This window comes from Ascaphus truei, chromosome 18 (assembly GCF_040206685.1).
Source record: "Ascaphus truei isolate aAscTru1 chromosome 18, aAscTru1.hap1, whole genome shotgun sequence".
Taxonomy (NCBI): domain Eukaryota; kingdom Metazoa; phylum Chordata; class Amphibia; order Anura; family Ascaphidae; genus Ascaphus; species Ascaphus truei.
In genome coordinates, this window is record NC_134500.1 from 31,655,566 (window position 1) to 31,674,764 (window position 19,199).

At 46.9% G+C, this 19,199-nt stretch overlaps 1 protein-coding gene across 2 annotated transcripts in view; it reads right to left on the bottom strand.

Annotated features, from left to right (window-relative positions):
* The window catches only part of CHRNB4 (cholinergic receptor nicotinic beta 4 subunit), a 35,004-nt gene extending 15,811 nt beyond the window's left edge, over positions 1 to 19,193 (bottom strand). Inside the window, exons 1-2 of one of the 2 annotated variants that reach the window (XM_075576046.1) lie at positions 19,157 to 19,193; positions 15,672 to 15,790 (exon numbers count right to left, since the gene is read on the bottom strand). In XM_075576046.1, coding sequence (XP_075432161.1) covers positions 15,672 to 15,758 — 87 coding nt within the window. In that variant the 5' untranslated portion in view covers positions 15,759 to 15,790; positions 19,157 to 19,193. Of the gene's footprint in view, positions 1 to 15,644; positions 15,791 to 19,156 lie in introns of both variants that reach the window. The other variant, XM_075576045.1, reaches the window with a different exon arrangement.
* Positions 19,194 to 19,199: the final 6 nt, after the last annotated feature.

A 19,199-nucleotide genomic window follows, 5' to 3' on the forward strand; every position in this document is an offset into this window, starting at 1 on the left:
GGAGATCGGTGTAACGGAGAGAGTAAAGTGACCGGTGTAATGGGGGGAGTAAGGAGAACGGAGTAACGGGGAGAGTAAGGAGAATGGTGTAACACGGGTAGGAAGGAGAACGGCGTAATGGGGAGAGTTAGGAGAATGGGTGTAACGGAGAGAGTAAGGTGAATCGTGTAACGTGGGGAGGACAGAGAACAGCTTAACACGGGGAGGAAGGAGAACAGTGTAACGGGGAGAGTAATGAGAACGGCGTAACACGGGGAGGAAGGAGAACAGTGTAACAGGGAGAGTAATGAGAATGGCGTAATGGGGAGAGTAAGGAGAATGGGTATAACGGAGCGCGTAAGGAGAATGGTGTAACGGGGGAGGACAGAGGACGGCGTAACGGGGAGGAAGGAGAGCGGTTTAACGGGGGAGATTAAGGAGAACAGTGTAACAGGGAGATTAAGGAGAACGGCGTAACGGGGGAGAGTAAGGAGAACGGCGTAACATGGGGAGGAAGGAGATCGGTGTAACGGGGAGGAGGAAGAATAACTGTGTAACAGGGACAGTAACGAGAACGGCGTAACACGCGGAGGAAGGAGATCGGTGTAACGGGGAGGAGGAAGAAGAACGGTGTAACAGAGATTAAGGAGAACGGTGTAACGGGGGAGATTAAGGAGAACAGTGTAACGGAGAGTAAGGAGAACGGTGAAGCGGGGAGAGTAAGGAGAACGGTGTAACAGGGGAGAGTAAGGAGAACGGTGTAACGGGGGAGAGTAAGGAGAACGGCGTAACAGGGGAGAGTAAGGAGAACGGTGTAATGGGGGAGAGTAAGGAGAATGGTGTAACACGGGGAGGAAGGAGATCGGTGTAATGGGGGAGGTTAAGGAGAACGGCGTAATGGGGGAGAGTAAGGAGAATGGTGTAATGGGGGAGAGTAAGGAGAACGGCGTAACAGGGGAGAGTAAGGAGAACGGTGTAACGGGAGAGTAAGGAGAACGGTGTAACGGGGGAGAGTAAGGAGAACGGCGTAACGGGGGAGAGTAAGGAGAACGGCGTAACGGGGGAGAGTAAGGAGAACGGCGTAACGGGGAGAGTAAGGAGAACGGCGTAACATGGGGAGGATGGAGATCGGTGTAACGGAGAGAGTAAAGTGACCGGTGTAATGGGGGGAGTAAGGAGAACAGAGTAACGGGGAGAGTAAGGAGAATGGTGTAACACGGGTAGGAAGGAGAACGGCGTAATGGGGAGAGTTAGGAGAATGGGTGTAACGGAGAGAGTAAGGTGAATCGTGTAACGTGGGGAGGACAGAGAACAGCTTAACACGGGGAGGAAGGAGATCAATGTAACAGGGGAGAGGAAGGAAAACGGTGTAACGGGAAGAGTAAAGAGAACGGCATAATGGGGAGAGTAAGGAGAATGGGTGTAACGGAGCGCGTAAGGAGAATGGTGTAACGGGGGAGGACAGAGGACGGCATAACGGGGAGGAAGGAGAGCGGTTTAACGGGGGAGATTAAGGAGAACAGTGTAACAGGGAGATTAAGGAGAACGGCGTAACAGGGGAGAGTAAGGAGAACGGCGTAACACGGGGAGGAAGGAGATCGGTGTAACGGGGAGGAGGAAGAATAACTGTGTAACAGGGACAGTAACGAGAACGGCGTAACACGCGGAGGAAGGAGAACGGCGTAACGGGGAGTAAGGAGAATGGTGTAACGGGGATGACGGCGTAACACGGGGAGGAAGGAGAACGGCGTAACTGGGAGGAAGGAGAATGGTGTAACGGGGATGACGGCATAACACGGGGAGGAAGGAGAACGGCGTAACGGGGAGGAAGGAGAACGGCGTAATGGGGGAGAGTAAGGAGAATGGTGTAATGGGGGAGAGTAAGGAGAACGGCGTAACAGGGAAGAGTAAGGAGAACGGTGTAACGGGGGAGAGTAAGGAGAACGGTGTAACGGGGGAGAGTAAGGAGAACGGCGTAACGGGGGAGAGTAAGGAGAACGGCGTAACGGGGAGAGTAAGGAGAACGGCGTAACATGGGGAGGATGGAGATCGGTGTAACGGAGAGAGTAAAGTGACCGGTGTAATGGGGGGAGTAAGGAGAACGGAGTAACGGGGAGAGTAAGGAGAATGGTGTAACACGGGTAGGAAGGAGAACGGCGTAACGGGGAGAGTAATGAGAACGGCGTAATGGGGAGAGTAAGGAGAATGGGTATAACGGAGCGCGTAAGGAGAATGGTGTAACGGGGGAGGACAGAGGACGGCGTAACGGGGAGGAAGGAGAGCGGTTTAACGGGGGAGATTAAGGAGAACAGTGTAACAGGGAGATTAAGGAGAACGGCGTAACGGGGGAGAGTAAGGAGAACGGCGTAACACGGGGAGGAAGGAGATCGGTGTAACGGGGAGGAGGAAGAAGAACGGTGTAACAGGGACAGTAACGAGAACGGCGTAACACGCGGAGGAAGGAGAACGGCGTAACGGGGAGGAAGGAGAATGGTGTAACGGGATGACGGCGTAACACGGGGGGGAAGGAGAACGGCGTAACGGGGAGTAAGGAGAATGGTGTAACGGGGATGACGGCGTAACACGGGGGGGAAGGAGAACGGCGTAACGGGGAGTAAGGAGAATGGTGTAACGGGGAGGAAGGAGAACGGTGTAATGGGGGAGAGTTAGGAGAACGGTGTAACGGTGGGGAGTAATGAGAACAGTGTAACGTGAGAGAGTAACGAGAACGGCGTAACACGAGGAGGAAGGAGAACGGCGTAACGGAGAGAGTAAGGAGAAGGGTGTAACGGGGAGGACGGCGTAACACGGGGAGGAAGGAGAACGGTTTAAAGGGGGGGAGTAATGAGAACGGTGTAACGTGGGAGGGTAAGGAGAACGGTTTAACGGGTGGGGAGTAATGAGAACGGTGTAACGGGGGAGGGTAAGGAGAACGGTTTAACGGGTGGGGAGTAATGAGAACGGTGTAACGTGGGAGGGTAAGGAGAACGGTTTAACGGGTGGGGAGTAATGAGAACGGTGTAACGGGGGAGAGGAACGAGAATGGCATAATGGGACAGGAAGGAGAATGGGTGTAATAGGGGGATTTTTACATGTGATAACGGCTATATGACTAGCTAGAGATGCAAAATCGCTTGGAAAGTGCACTTTACATGCGTTAAATCACTTCTCGAAGCTACTAGAATAGGCCCCTATAACGGCGCGCTACAAGAAAACAATTCCTGCTGCAGCTCTGGGAGTCTCCCGTGACCCCAGAGAGTCTCCGGCGTCAAGCTGCCCCCTCAGAAACATTGTGGCACTACACAAACATACATAATCTTACGTTGACATTTCAACCAGAAATCATATTACCATCATATCCTAAAATCACTTCATAACCACGTTCATCACATAATGCAGTCTTGTTCCATGAGCAAAATAAAAACAAGAAAACGAGCGCAAAGAAAACTTATAGCCCCAATTTAAAGATGTGGGTGCAGCAGAGGGTGATAAGTGGGTTCTTCGATGAGCACAACATATTTATTTTTATAATACATGTGTGCTTGTTTCTTTCCCTACCTTTTCTCTTCTCAATCCTTCTCTCTCTCCCCCTTTCTCTCCCTATCTTCCCCCACTTCTCCCTCCCTCTCTTCTCTCTCTCCTTTTCCAGCATTCTTGCTTTCTCCACACACGTAAACTGACTTCCACTCTATGACGGGCAAGGGTAACCAGGCTTCTTAATAAAGGTTAGGTCCTCTGGTTGCCCTTGGGTACCGTGGCTCCCTGGCAGCTACCCAGCACTATAAGCCAGGGGCCAGGTATATGTACGTTAAGTTAAAGTGACCCCTGCTTTTTAAGGAGAACGGTGTAACTGGGGAGAGTAAGGAGAACAGTGTAACGGGAGAGTAAGGAGAACGGTGTAACTGGGGAGAGTAAGGAGAACGGCATAAAAGGGGGGAGGAAAGAGAATGGTGTAATGGGGGGAGGAAAGAGAATGGTGTAATGGGGGGAGGAAAGGAGAATGGTGTAATGGGGGGAGGAAGGAGAACGGTGTAACGTGGGAGAGTAAGGAGAACGGCATAAGAGGGGGGAGGAAAGAGAATGGTGTAACCGCGGGAGGAAGGAGAATGGCGTAATGGGGGAGAGTAAGGAGAACGGCTTAATGGAGGAGAGTATGGAGAACGGTGTAACGGGGGAGACCCGGCTTTTCCAGCCTGCTGGGCTCGCCTACTACTCTAACGTCAGCCGGGTCGAGCTCCTCTTTCTATTGGCTGACAGGGAGGAATTCCCAAGCTCCTTCCCCCTCCATTCTGGGGATAGCCCAGCGGAGAGTATGTAAGGTGCTGACCAAGAGAGGGAGCAAGTCCATCCAAGCCAACCAATGAGGTGAGTCGATGAAGCTACTTTTCAAAGTTGCTCTGTTAGAAATAACGGAGCGACCGGCTTCATTTTGAAGCCTGAAAAGTTTGCCTCGCAGAGACTAAGTCCCGTCTTTTGCGCCCAAGTTCTCAAAATCGAACAACGCGGTCACGTCTAGGAATTGAAGCCGAAAAGAGGACCAGGAGAACCAGGGGTATATCCCGGTCAGGGTAAGCTCATCCAACCAGACGACCTACACCTAGGAAAGCCTAGATTTATCCCCCAGGCCCCCAGTTAGTGTATTTTTTATTGTGTATTTCTTCTTGTTGTACGTGGGTTTACCAAAATAAACGCAATTTGATTTTACTATCTTGTTCTGCCTAATGAACGATCCCAGTAATAAATAAATGGTGTAAAAAGTACCTGGACTCCCGTGACACTCTCTTTCTTTCTTCGTCTGCTTAAGGTCCAAGCTTTATAGCTATCTGACTCTCCTTATCTGCCACCAGGCTATATGCATTATGATGTCACCAATGAATTATATCTCACGGACGGGCAAAATAATTTTATAATCTAGAGAGAAGTTTTTTGTTCAGGTGCTGAGGAAATCCCCAGTGACTTTTTTTAATCCATCCTCGGCACCCCTGTCCTGGGCTCTGCATCTCAGGATTTGCACGTCAGACAGAAAACTGTTTTTTAGACGTAGGGATCAGAAGTTTAAATCGGGGTTTTGTGGATTGCGATTACAGTATAACAATACTGTATCTGTGTCCTAAAATGTCATCTGGCTGCCTCGGATTTATACAATAAAATGTCTGCTCACGAGAGAAAACAGGACACTGTTAAATTCAATAAAATGGTAATGAAAGTCAAATCTGATAGAACTCCTAATTTCATTTAAAAAGGATACAACCACGTCAATGAATTTAGGCCACGCTTAAAGCCAGGTTACGCCCTAAAAAGTGTTCTCATGTTCTTAAAAAAAAAAAAAAAAAATTACAGATTTTTTTCTATTTATAGCATATTGAAGAGAACGTTTAATGTTCAGCACAATGGGAAGTCTCTATATTGCCATATTAGTACATTTATTGTACAGTAAGCTGCAGATAGGGCTGCTGACATGGGGGAGGGGGGATTTCTGGGACATCTGTCACGGGGCTGGCAGCTGCAGGTGGTCGAGCCCAACTTCTGCCTCCGGCTGCCAGGCCACAGCTCTCCCCAGCTGTTGCCCGGCATGCACAACAAGCGCCTTCCCCCGCAGTCAGCCCAACATCTGCTTCCGCCGGCGGGATCGGCGCAGCACCGGAGTCCTCCCTCCCAAGTAAGGCTGCGTCCATAGACACAGCAGCCGTGCGGAGGAGTGCGGAGGCGCGCGGAGGCTGAGGGAAAGCGGGTGCTTTCCCTGGCCTTCGTTCGCGCGCTGTCCGGGGGCGTGCCTATGGGCGGGCCAGTGACATCACGGAGCTGGTTGGCCCTCATTGAGTGAACCGCTCACGTGACCGCCTGATCGCTCGAAAAATCCGTTTTGACTGATTTCACGCGCGTCGCACGAATTTCCCCGCTTCCGTGCGCACGCGCCCATACGCTGTATGGACACGATCACTGCCTTTAGGCAGTCTGATCGCGCAGCATGCGGATGCGTCAGCGCGGTCTGTCCTATGGACTCAGCCTATGTGTGTGTGTATTAAGTTTGGGGAGGGGTGGTATTGAGTGGGAGGAGAGGGGCTATTGAGTGGGAAGAGGAGGGGGGGATTGAGAGGGAGGAGGGGGAATTGATGGGGAGGAGGGGGAATTGAGGGGGAGGAGAGGGGATTGAGGGGGAGGAGAGGAGGGGGTGTCACGGAAGAGCAGAACTTTACACCGCAATCAAGGCACCAGAGAGGACAAAGAAGTTCAATAAAAAGTCTTTATTCATGTCGGAGCAAGCACAGCACAAAATCACAAACACTCCCCAAAACAGGGAACACAGGGGGAATCCTAGCTACCTAGGTGCCAGGCGCCACTTCCAAGACTTACCGGGGGTTTGCTTCCACTCCTATGGGGGTAGAGACCACCCACCTCTCTGGTGCCATTCACAGCTGAGCACTTTCGAATCTCCCACTTAAAAGTCCTGCTCTCCGCTTCTCCGGTGACTCACAGTCCCGCAGCACAGAAGCACTGTTCAATTTCCCGCTTGGTTAGGCTCCGAGACTTGGTCAGCACCTTGCATACTCTCCGCTGGGCTATGCCCAGAACGGAGGGGGAAGGAGCAGCCAATTGGAGCGTGGGGATTCCTCACCACCAGCTAATTTTTATTTATTTATAAAAAATGTTTTACCAGGAAGTAATGCGAGAGGTACCTCTTATTTTGAAGTATGTCCTGGGCACAGAGTTATAAAAATACATATTACATTAAAAGAACAGGGTTAAACAGTCAATTCACAGACATTTCATGGACAGTTAAAGTTGGGAAATTGGGTACAGGGGATAAAGGGCTGGTGAATTTCCAATTGAAATAGAGCAGTTTTAGCATCACCAAACAGCAGCGAACGGCAGCAAACAGCTCACCCCCTTTGGCTGCCCTTCGGCTGCGCCAAAAGCTGTCCGCCTTTGGGGCAACGCAGATGTACACTGAGGTGGTTGATTTTCAATGCAGCTGTAAACGAAAAGCTCTTTGTGTCCTCTTGGCTCATTAACATTTCAGTGGGTGGGGTTGGCGTTCCACAAAGTACAAGCAAATGTTAACCCTTAGCACGCTGGTCCTGTGCAGAGCGGAGCAGCTCTTGGGGAGCCTCATCAGGCTGTCTGCCCTTGAATGGAAAGAAGGGCTCGTCCCTTGGCTGATGTCAGAGGAGTAGGCGTGCCAAGCAGGCTCGAATAGCCGGGTGAACAGAAAATATGATTTTAGCCAAGGGTAGAAGACTTTATGGCTGCATCCTCTCTGGCAAACTCATTGCCACCTGCGGGACCGGCTCCACCAAGTCTGGCAACTACAAAAAGTGTCCACAAGGGGCGAATGTGGCAATTCACCTTTTCTCGCCCACCAAACGTTTTCACACCTCTGGACATCCTCTCCCCCTTGAACTATGGACTCTATGCAGACTTGCTGGCAGCTTAACTGGATGCCCGGCAAGACTGCAAAGAGCCTTATAAGAAATGTATCCAACAATGGAAAACATATTTTAATACATGGGGGACCTTGGGGAGACTCATGACTGTAAGGGTCTTAGGACTGAGATATCGGGGCTCGAAAACTAGGAGTCTGGGGATGCTGGACAGCCCCGGTGTAATTCTACTCGCATACCGGCAAATCATGCCTGCTCGCCGGGTAGAATGAAGGTACTACCGGTAGCTGCGGACCCCGAACTCTTGCAAACAAAATAATCGCAATGTTAACCAAATATCCCACCTAAAACTTACACACCGAGTTTCATGGGTCTGTGGTAACAGGAACAAGGAAAGTGGAAACGCAGGGCTCACTTTAACTTTTCATGTAAAGATGCCTGGCCCCTGACTCAAAGTGCTGGCTAGCAGCCAGGGGCCCACGGGACCCAAGGGCAACCAGGGGGCTTAACCTTTATTATGAAGCCTGGTTTACCCTTGGCTGTCACAACGGGTCACCATGGCAACGCAGCGTCAAATGACACCGCAAGTCATGTGACATGACGCGTCACCATGGCATCGTGCGTCAAATGACGGGTGCGGGTCATGTGACCCTGCGCGTCATTTGACGCAGGATTTTAGGAAAGAAGGCGCGAGCACAGGGGATGGCAGGTAGGGGGGAGCAGCGCACAAAGTTTGCGCACCCCTGCTCTAAGCTGTATTTACTTTAGAATGCCTATTCAAGTTTATGGGGCCTATATTAGTAGCTGCGATGAGTTTGCTGCTTTCTCGCAAGGTTTGGCATGTTCCCGCTGAATGGTTTGTCATTTGTGTTATCACGGTATTCAGAAAGAATCTGAAACCCTCTCAAACTGTGAGGTAGGAACGAAAGCCGTACAGGAGAGCAGCGATGAGATCTCAGCCTCTCTCAAAGTACTTCCAGTACGATCTGGCCACAGCTGCATAGAGAGTTGCACAGAGAGAGCCTCTCCCTGCACAGCTCTTACCGGCGATCGCAGTGTTTTTATTTATTAGATTGTAAGCACTTCGGAGCAGGGACTCCTAATTACTTTTATGTCTGAAGCACTTCTCCCCTTTATGTGTTTGTAAGAGATGTGTGCAGAGGTTCATATAATGGAGACCGCAATTTGGGTGAAATTATATCTTGGCTTTATTGAGCCTGTTCGCTTATCCAGGCAAAACACACAAAAACAACAAAATAACAAACCCCTTTCCCTGTGTAAGGGCTAACTTACTTCCCCAGACACTATCTGTAGGACTGGAGGGATATTCCCATTACCAGCCTATCATCCCAAAGTCTCAGGAAGTACCTTAAGCAGGTGGCCGTCCATGTCAGTCTCTGGCAGGATCCTGGGTCCTCTGTGTCCAGGGAATATAGGTCTCTGGGTGTCTTAATCTCAGCACAGACTTTGTGCTCAAGACAGTGTCTGTGTGCAGGCGTCTCTGCTCTCCTTCTGTTAGCCCAAATGTGAGCTAAGGAATCTCTCTCCTGTTTCTCACATCAGGCTTTTCTCATAGTCCTAATCAGCCAGGTGGAGTCTGGTTGATTGCCTGAGTGAAATTAACCAGCTCGCTGCTAGATTTAGAGTCAGTCTCTCTCAAACAGTGATTAGTCCCTGTTACAGTGTTATCTATATATAATAAAACTGATTCTTGTATGTCTGGTGCTAGATGCGGCGAATCTGATTGGTCCCTGTGTCCGCCCGCCCCCACGCTACTCTCATTGGCCAAGAGGTACGCTCCACTGTGACACACACATAGACACACACAGACATTGGTCCCTGTGTCCACCCGCTCACAGTTAGCCTCCCACACGACTCTCATTGGCCAAAAGGTACAGTGACATCACTGACACGCCTACTTCACTGTCACACACTCTCACTGACACACCATACCCCCAGGAAACCCCTGTGGAGTCCAAGGTAAGTTTCAGCCATCTCACACTCTCACCCCTATCTACACACACACTAACTGTCACCCCTGTGTACACACACACTCGCACCTGAGACCATGCTTCACACACACTCACTGTCACCCCTGTGTACACACACACTCACACACACTCACACCTGAGACCATGCTTCTTCACCTAATATCACATGAGATCCATATTAGATGAATGTTACATCTCTTAAAGGGATAAGTTGGAATCTACATTTTACAATATCTATATTTTACAACAGTGGCTGCTGTGAGTATCTCCTCACTAACTGTCATTTAATGCCTAAACATATTGTTATTTATTTGTTTCACTGAAAAGGGAATTAAAAAAACATATGTTTTGCACCTGTATGTAGAAATTAATCTGTCCTTACACAAAATGGCTGCTGTGAGAATCTCCTCACTAACTGTCATTTCATGCTTACTATAATTTTGGCTCCGCCCCTTATTGACATCACATCAGAGAGATCAGAAGTTTCTCAGTCAGTGTGTAGTTGGCCTACATTTATTACTCACGCAGTGTAGTTGTGGTTTTGTTTTTATATCTTTGCTCCAACTGGAACTACTAAAAATTATACTTTTTATTTTAAACAACATCAATTTATTTTATCTATTTACATTCCGGGCAACGCCGGGTCTCTCAGCTAGTTTATATTATTTGTTATTTATATGATTCTAACATGTATTACTGCTGTGAAGCGCTATGTCCATTAATGGTGCTATATAAATAAAGACATACATACATACATTTAAATTTGAATACTAGTGTGTGAGAGCAGGGGGACTACGGAGCTGAACCGCATTGATTTCAGCCTCTGCACCCCCTGCATCCTGAGTTACAGGCCCCGGTATGAGGTGCCGGTATCTCCTATGTGTTTAAATGTCCCTGTCACGTGACGCGGGAGATTTAAACATTGCATGGGTATACCGGCACCCCATACTGTAATTCGGGAAGCAGGGGGTCCCCAGACCTGAAATCAATGTGATTCAGCTCTGGAGACCCCTTGCTCCTGTACACTAGTATTCAAATGTAAATAAAAAATGCTTAATTACCTTAGCGGCTAGCCGGTAAAGCAATGAAGGGGTTAAACCTGAGTACCCTGATTATTGGGGGCAGAAGGGGTGGATGAAGGGGGTAGTTGCCCCATGGAGGGTGGTTATGCTTGTTTTTTTTAATTGTGTTTTTTGGATGCTTGCCCATTTCAGGTATAGATAAATACAGTGACAGGCAATGCTTTTTTAGGCAAACGGTTGTTTTTAATTAAATGTTATGTTTTGTGTTTGTGTTTCCTGTTTTGAGTTAATTGTTATGTATTTGTAGGGCTTGTTTTTCTTTAATTGTTGTACTGTTTAGCCATTTCATTTCTTTAATTGTTGTGTTGTTTAGGCTTTTGACCTATTTAATTGTTGTGTTGTTTTGGCGTTTGATTTATTTTATTGTTGTGTTTTTAGGTGATTGGTTTCTTTAATTGTTGTGTTGTTTAATTGCTTGGGTTTTGTTATTGTTGTGTTGTTTAGGTGCTTGGGTTTTGTTATTGTTGTGTTGTTTAGGTACTGTTCTTTTTTTAGGTTGCCCATTGACTGCTATAATGGCTAATCATGCCCATATTATATGGGCATGATGAACCACTGTGCCAATCAATGGGTAGAGGGTAGGGTAGTTGCCCGGGGAGGGTGGTTAGGCTGCCAGGGTGGGTAGCGGGGGAGGGGGGTTAACCCCTTAATTACTATAGCGGTTACTAATCACTAAGGTGATTAAGGGGTATGGGGACATTAGTTTGTTTTTTTATTGTACTGTTGCTGCCCACGGAGGACATGGACATGGAGGATGGTGATGAAGACAGCCTTCATCCTGGCAGGGTGCTATAACTGAGACCTGGCTCACTCAGTCTGACTCTGCTCTGGAAGCTGCCCTCTCCTATGGTGGCCTTTCCTTCTCCCACACTCCGCGCCATGATGGCAGGGGTGGAGGTGTGGGGCTCCTGCTCTCCTCTCTCTGCCGTTACCGAACCCTTCCTATTCCCCCCTCTCTTGCTTTTCCCTCCTTTGAGGTTCACACTGTCCAGATCTTCTCTCCTCTCCCTGTCCTTGTGGCGGTCATCTATCGCCCACCTACCTCTACTCATCCCCCTTCTGCCTTTCTCTCTCACTTTGAATCCTGGCTCTCTTTCTTTCTCTCCTCAGACTCCCCTGTTCTTCTCCTTGGGGACTTCAATTGCCACATTGATGACGCCTCTCTCCCTTGGGCTTCCCGCTTTCTTTCTCTAACCTCTTCTTTTGGCCTTCAACAGTGGACTGCAGCCAGCACCCACAAGGATGGCCACTACTTAGACCTGGTTTTCACTAAAAACTTCTCTCTCTCTGATTTCTCCATTTCCCCTTTTCCGCTCTCTGACCATCATCTCATCTCATTCTCTCTATCTCGCTTCTCCCCTTCTCCACCTCCATCTACCCCCCGGTTCTGCAGAAACCTGCGCTCTATTCACTTACCTGACTTTGAGGCCACTTTACGCTGCTCCCTTTCCTCTCTCAGCTCTGCTACAGACCCTGACAACATGGTCAGGAACTACAACTCTGCCTTGTCCTCCTCTCTTGATCTACATGCCCCGCTTTCTCTCTGCCACACTCGCCCTTCTAACCCTAGACCCTGGTTAAATTCCCACATGCGCATGCTGCGTTCCTCCACTCGTTCCTCTGAACGCCTCTGGAGGAAATCCCATACTGTCGCAGACTTCCTTCACTACAAATTTATGCTATCCTGTTTCAACTCTGCCCTCTCGCAAGCTAAACAAGCCTACTTTTCTTCACTAATCAACATGCACAAGTCTAACCCACGCCGACTGTTCTCTGACTTTGATACTCTACTCAAACCACCCTCAGCTGCCTCTCCTTCCTCCACCTCTGCTCAGGACTTTGCTGACTATTTTAAGGAAAAGATGGAATCCATACGTCAGAACATCCCCTCTGTCTCTTACTCCCATCCTACACCTCTTCCTAACTCTCCTCCTGCCTTCCTTGACTCTTTTCCCACTGTCTCAGAGGAGGATGTGTCGCTGTTGATCGCCTCTTCTCCCTCTACCACTTGCCCTCTTGACCCCATTCCCTCCCATCTCCTAAAACCTCTTGCTCCTACTATAATCCCTACGCTCACACACATTTTTAACTCCTCCCTCTGGTCTGGAACCTTTCCATCCTCCTTCAAACATGCAAAAGTCATACCATTACTCAAAAACAGCAAGCTTGACCCTACCTGTCTTTTTAACTATCGACCTGTCTCCCTCCTGCCTTTTGCCTCTAAACTCCTTGAACGTCTTGTATTCTCTCGCTTGCTACATTTTCTCAACACCTATTCTCTCCTAGACCCTCTACAATCTGGCTTCCGCACTGCTCACTCCACGGAAACAGCCCTCACTAAAATAACTGACAACCTCCGTGCTGCCAAAGACAGAGGTCATTACACTCTGCTCATATTACTCGACCTCTCTGCAGCATTTGACACCGTGGACCACCCTCTTCTCTTTCACCATTCTCCATACTCTTGGTATTCGGAACAAAGCTCTATCCTGGATCTCATCCTACCTCTCCCATCGTACTTTCAGTGTCTCTTCTGCTAACACCTCCTCCTCCTCTATTGATCTCTCTGTGGGGGTACCCCAGGGCTCTGTCCTGGGACCTCTTCTCTTTTCTCTGTATACACTCTCTCTAGGTGACATAATAACATCTTTTGGGTTTAATTATCACCTTTATGCTGACAACACACAAATATACTTTTCAACACCCGACCTTACACCTGCTGTACAAACCAAAGTTTCTGAATGTCTCTCTGCTACATCATCCTAGATGGCCCTCCGCCGCCTTAAACTCAACATGGCAAAAACAGAGCTCCTCATACTTCCTCCCAAACCTGGCCCTACTACCTCCTTCCACATTACTGTTGGAACTACGATCATTCACCCAGTAGCCCAAGCACGCTGCCTAGGGGTCACACTCGACTCCTCTCTCACATTCGCCCCTCACATTCAAACCATTTCTAAAACCTGTCGCTTTTTCCTCCGCAATATAACAAAGATACGGCCTTTCCTCTGTTGCTCGACTGCTAAAACTCTGACTCAGGCCCTCATTCTCTCCCGTCTTGACTACTGTAACCTCCTGCTGTCCGGCCTTCCTGCCTCTCACCTGTCTTCCCTACAATCTATCCTAAACGCTGCTGCCAGAATCACTCTACTCTTTCCTAGATCTGTCTCCGCATCTCCCCTCCTGAAATCCCTCTCCTGCTTCTGATCAAATCCCGTATCTCACACTCAATTCTCCTCCTCGCTTTTAAAGCTTTACATTCTTCTGCCCCTCCTTACATCTCAGCCCTAATTTCTCGTTATGCACCATCCAGACTCTTGCGTTATTCTCAAGGATGTCTTCTTTCTTACCCCTTTGTATCTAAAGCACTCTCCCGCCTTAAACCTTTTTCACTGACTGCCCCACACCTCTGGAATGCCCTTCCCCTCAGTACCCGACTAGCACCCTCTCTATCCACCTTTAAGACCCAACTTAAGACACACTTGCTTAAAGAAGCATATGAATAGCACTGTGGATATTCTGAACACATGATACATAAAGCTTGGCCCCCTGCAGATGCACTTACCAGAACTCCCTCCTACTGTCTCTGTACGTTCTCCCTACCTACCAATTAGACTGTAAGCTCCTCGGGGCAGGGACTCCTCTTCCTTAATGTTACTTTTATGTCTAAAGCACTTATTCCCATGATCTGTTATTTATATTATCTGTTATTTATTTGATTACCATGTGTATTACTGCTGTGAAGCGCTATGTACATTAATGGCGCTATATAAATAAATAAAGACATACAATACAATACAATACAGGGGTAAGTAGAAGTTTTATTTACTTTATGTTGGCTGAATAATGTTTTATTTTGAATGGGCAAATGAGCTATTATCCAGATCTGGATAATAGTAATTGTCCCCATTACTGTACTGTATGTGTTGAGGGTTGTTGTTGGGGGTAGAGGGGTACCCATTAATTGCCATTGGGGTTATCTTTGCTCCCATTGAGGTGGCACACACTGGCAATGAATGGGTCTATTGGCTAGTATTGTTTTGTAATGTTTATTGTGTGTAGGGGGGATGGATGAAGGTGGTATTTGGCCCACTGTGGGTGTTTATGCCTACCGGGTGGGGTAGTGGGAGTGGTTAACCCCTTCATTACCTTAACAGTAGTAACCGCTACGGTAATGAAGGATTTAACTCCTCCCGCAACCCCCCGCATGGCACTATTTTGCTTTTTGGCCGCTCCCGCTTGGTGAGTTTGGCCCGGAGCCAGAAATCGCGAAAAAATGCCTTCCCCACACGATTTGGCCAACTCATTGAGGCTTTCTGAATAACTACCTAGCAAAATTTTGCGATAACTGCTCAAAATAGTGTGTCTGAGATTGGATGCATTTTAAGGAACCCCAACCCTCTCTAATAGCGCGTCTGAGATTAGATGCATTTTAAGGAACCCCAACCCACTCTAATAGCGTCTGAGACCAGATGCATTGTAAGGAACCCCAACCCTCTCTAATAGCGCGTCTGAGATCAGATGCATTGTAAGGAACCCCAACCCTCTCTAATAGCGCGTCTGAGATCAGATGCATTGTAAGGAACCCCAACCCTCTCTAATAGCGCGTCTGAGATCAGATGCATTGTAAGGAACACCAACCCTCTCTAATAGCACGTCTGAGATCAGATACATTGTAAGTTCTTCTGTATTTGGTACAATTTTCAAATGAGATACAAAAAAGGTGATAAAAGAAGGCGCTCCCACAACTTAATCAAGTGATACAAAGTGCATGTGCAAATAATATTCTCTACAATATTATAGTGGGTAAATTATCTATACAAAGTGCATATGGTGATTGAACAAATAAAGCTGTAACTTCCTGCTCAAGCACTCTGGTAGGTACTGTCTCCATTGGTCCCAGAAAGGCTGAAATGTTCTTCAAATTCCATGTTCCCCCTAGAATCTGAAGAACACCATTTTCAAATGACCTGTAAATTGCATGGAACCGTTTAGGGATGACTGGGGAAATCCTATTGAAAAACACTGTATTAGGGTGAATAAAGTAGGTCTGTGGACCAGTAGATAACATGAAGGCATTTTATTGTGAAGGTACATCTCATGAGCACTGCCATGTATTGTAGTGCAGTGGTACAGGACGAAGAAACAGTTTACAATCTAAAATGAGTTCTAAGTGGGACTGCACCCATGGGAGCGTAGACTTCTCTTACCACGCTGATGAGTTGAGCGAGCGATACCTGGAGCACAATGGATACCCGCTGAGTGTTGTTAAAAGCTGGACGAATAAGTTTGTTGTATCTGTCTTTATTCAGAAGGTTGTTCATTAATCTCTCCTCGGAATCTGCAGCCCTGCTACCTAGGGAACAAAAGAGGGTGACAAGAGGGATATGGTGAACATACTCTAAATAATTCTGTTCCACATAGTACCATAGTGACCTAATGACATGGACGTGTTTAATGGGTTAAAGAGTCAGTGCCACATAGAAGCAAAGTGACCTAGTCTCCGGGACGCGTTTAATGGGTTAAAGCAGGGTTAGTCTCACGTAGGAGTACAGTAACTGACTTTCTCACTTTCTTTCTTCGCCTGCTTTTTCCCAACTTTATAGCTATCTGACTCTCCTTATCTGCCACCAGGCTATGTGCATTTTTATATCACCAGATACATAGCCTACCAAGTACAACACCCAGTGGCTGACTTACAGTGGCTGTAATAACTCATAGGCTACGGCCCCAGTCCTCCCAGCTGCACGCTCGCCTGGCTACATGGCGGCGCGTGCAGAGACTACAGTCGCGATCAGCGGTCTGTAGGGGAGCGCGGGGTGGGGCCATGATGGGGGCGCAGCCATGACGGAGCATATCTGCCCTGCCACTGGCTGCGCGCCGACCACGTGACCGCGTTGCGGCATGGGAAGACAACATTATTTTCTTCCCTGCTGGCGTACGAGTCACAGCGTTTTGCGTGCCCACACACACACCGCCACTGGGGCCTACCCCATAGAGGGCGTTGCTGTGGTGTGTGGCGCACATGCCATAGCGCGCGCCGCCGTGACCACCGGGGACTCAGCCATAGAATGCAACCCCTTTGCAGTGTTCGAGAGGATACAAACAGTGACCGCTCACCTTATTTTGATACATAAATCCTTCGGCGTGCGTAAGGCTGAGTCCATGGTGACTGCAGCCGTGCGGAGGCGCGCTGAGGCTGAGGGAAAGCGGGTGCTTTCCCTGGCCTTAGTTCCCGCGCCGTCCTGGGGCGTGTCGGAGGGTGGGCCAGTGACGTCACGGAGCTGGTTCGCCCTCATTGTGCGAACCGCTCACGAGACCGGCCCTGCGCTCCCGTGAGCGCTCAAACTAAAACATTTTTAACAGCTACTCCTCCGCACGCGAGCCCCTGCTAAAGCTGCTCTCATTGCGGCTGCAGGGGCTCACTGACAAGCGTTAGCGCCTAAGCGCTGACCCTGGACGCAGCCTCATAAGACACACAGAAACACACTGAAATACTGTATATAGTACTTTTTTTTTAATCTAAATTTTGTGATTGCAAAAGTAACCACTGGGTGTCAGTATTGTGTAAAGGTTGTGAGACAGCTATCAACAAAAAGAGCAAGACATACAGTACTTCAATGGTCAAAAAAGATATATGTTTTGTAGGACAGTTACTCTGCTTTATTTATTTTATTTATTTATAAAATATTTTACCAGGAAGTAATATATTGAGAGTTACCTCTCGTTTTCAAGTATGTCCTGGGCACAGAGTAAAACAAATAATAAGATGGTTACAAATACAGTTACATAAATGAACAGGGTATACATTATATACAAGACATTGCGTGCACAGTTAAAGATAATATATATTATGGGCGAATGAAACAGTTACAGACCAGATTAAAATGTGAGACAGCCTTAGATTTGAAAGAACTTAAACTGGTGGTGGATATGAGAGTCTCTGGTAGGTTGTTCCAGTTTTGGGGCGCACGGAAGGAGAAGGAGGAGCGGCCGGATACTTTGTTGAGCCTTGGGACCATGAACAGTCTTTTGGAGTCTGATCTCAGGTGATAAGTGCTGCATGTGGTAGGGGTGAGGAGCTTGTTCAGGTAGCTGGGTAACTTGCCCATGAAGAATTTAAAGGCAAGACAGGAAAGGTGAACTTTGCGCCTAGACTCAAGTGTTGACCAATCTAGTTCCCATCCTGTATCATGCCGCACTGTGAATACATGCAATAGTTTTGTGTTTTGGAGAAAATTTGATGGAAAAAACATTATCTGCGGGGTCTATTAAAGATGGACTCCATTTAGATTTTCTAAAAACGTATCCCGGCGACACTGGAAGCTTTGCTGCATTCTCTACACAATGTACCAAGCAAATAAAATGATCTTAAGTTATGAACCATAAGAAATGGCAAATAAGATGGTATATTACTTTACATTTATTGAAATCTCACTATATGATGCTACAGTACCTGGGGGGGAGGCAGGCGGGGGAGGGGGGGTGGAGGTGTACGGTGATACTCAGCATAATTATACAGCGCAGCACATTCATTATCAGGGATGGAAGTGTGCAGGGATACTCAGCATCATTATACAGCACAACACGTTCAATACCAGGGGGTGGAAGTGTGCAGAGATACTCAGCATCATTATGCAGAGCAGCATCTTCATTATTAGAGGTTGGAAGTGTACAGAGAAACTCATCATCATTATACAGTGCAACATCATCATTAGCATGTTGATCATCAATGTATAGATACCCAACATCATTATACAGCACGGGTTATTCATTGTCAGGGTATAGAGATACTCTGCATATTATACATCGTAGCATGTTCTAATCTGCAATGCAATGCTGCCTCAAACGAAGCATTTTTCTGCATCGATAAAAGACGGAGTACAGATTTCCATTCATTTTCTCTCTCTTAAAGCTAAGTTTAATAACTAATTAATAGAATTATCCACAGGGACACTTAATTTTCCTATATTGTAACTCATAACAACCTATTACATAAACAGTAAAAAAAATTAAGATTTTTTCTTTCTTGATTCCTGCTTTTATTCAAATATTGTCTAAAGAAATTGATTTGAACTGTAAAAGACACAGAGCAATCTAATAATACATAGGAGATACAGGATATAAATGCATTAATGCATTAATGCACTATTATATTAGTTTATGTATTGGAGAGATAGTTATATATATTATATATTATATATATATAATCAGTCTGTCTATGTCTATCTAATACATAAACTAATATAGCGGTCTATTGATTTTATTATATATAAAACTAGAAACTCTTCAGATAGATATTATATATATATTTACACACACATACATACAGTATACATATACCATGTTTTATATACTGTATATATGCTTGTATATACGAGGGTGTGTGTGTGTATGTGTATGTATATATATATATATATATATATATACTATATATATATATATATATATATATATATATATATATATATATATATACATACATAAAAAGATACATCAAAATATATAGAATATATATATATATATATATATATATATATATATACATACATACACACACACACACACACACACACACACAAAGTATTATTCTTCTTCTATGAATTCTTTATAACTGTACCGAATCATTAAGAATGAGGCAGAGATACTGTAAGGAAGCAGCAGGTACTCATTGATAAGGTGAGAAAGGTTAGCGGGGGGGTGATGATGAAATATTACTCACCGGTTACCAAGCAGAGACCTGTGAGAAGCAGCAGAGTGAGCAT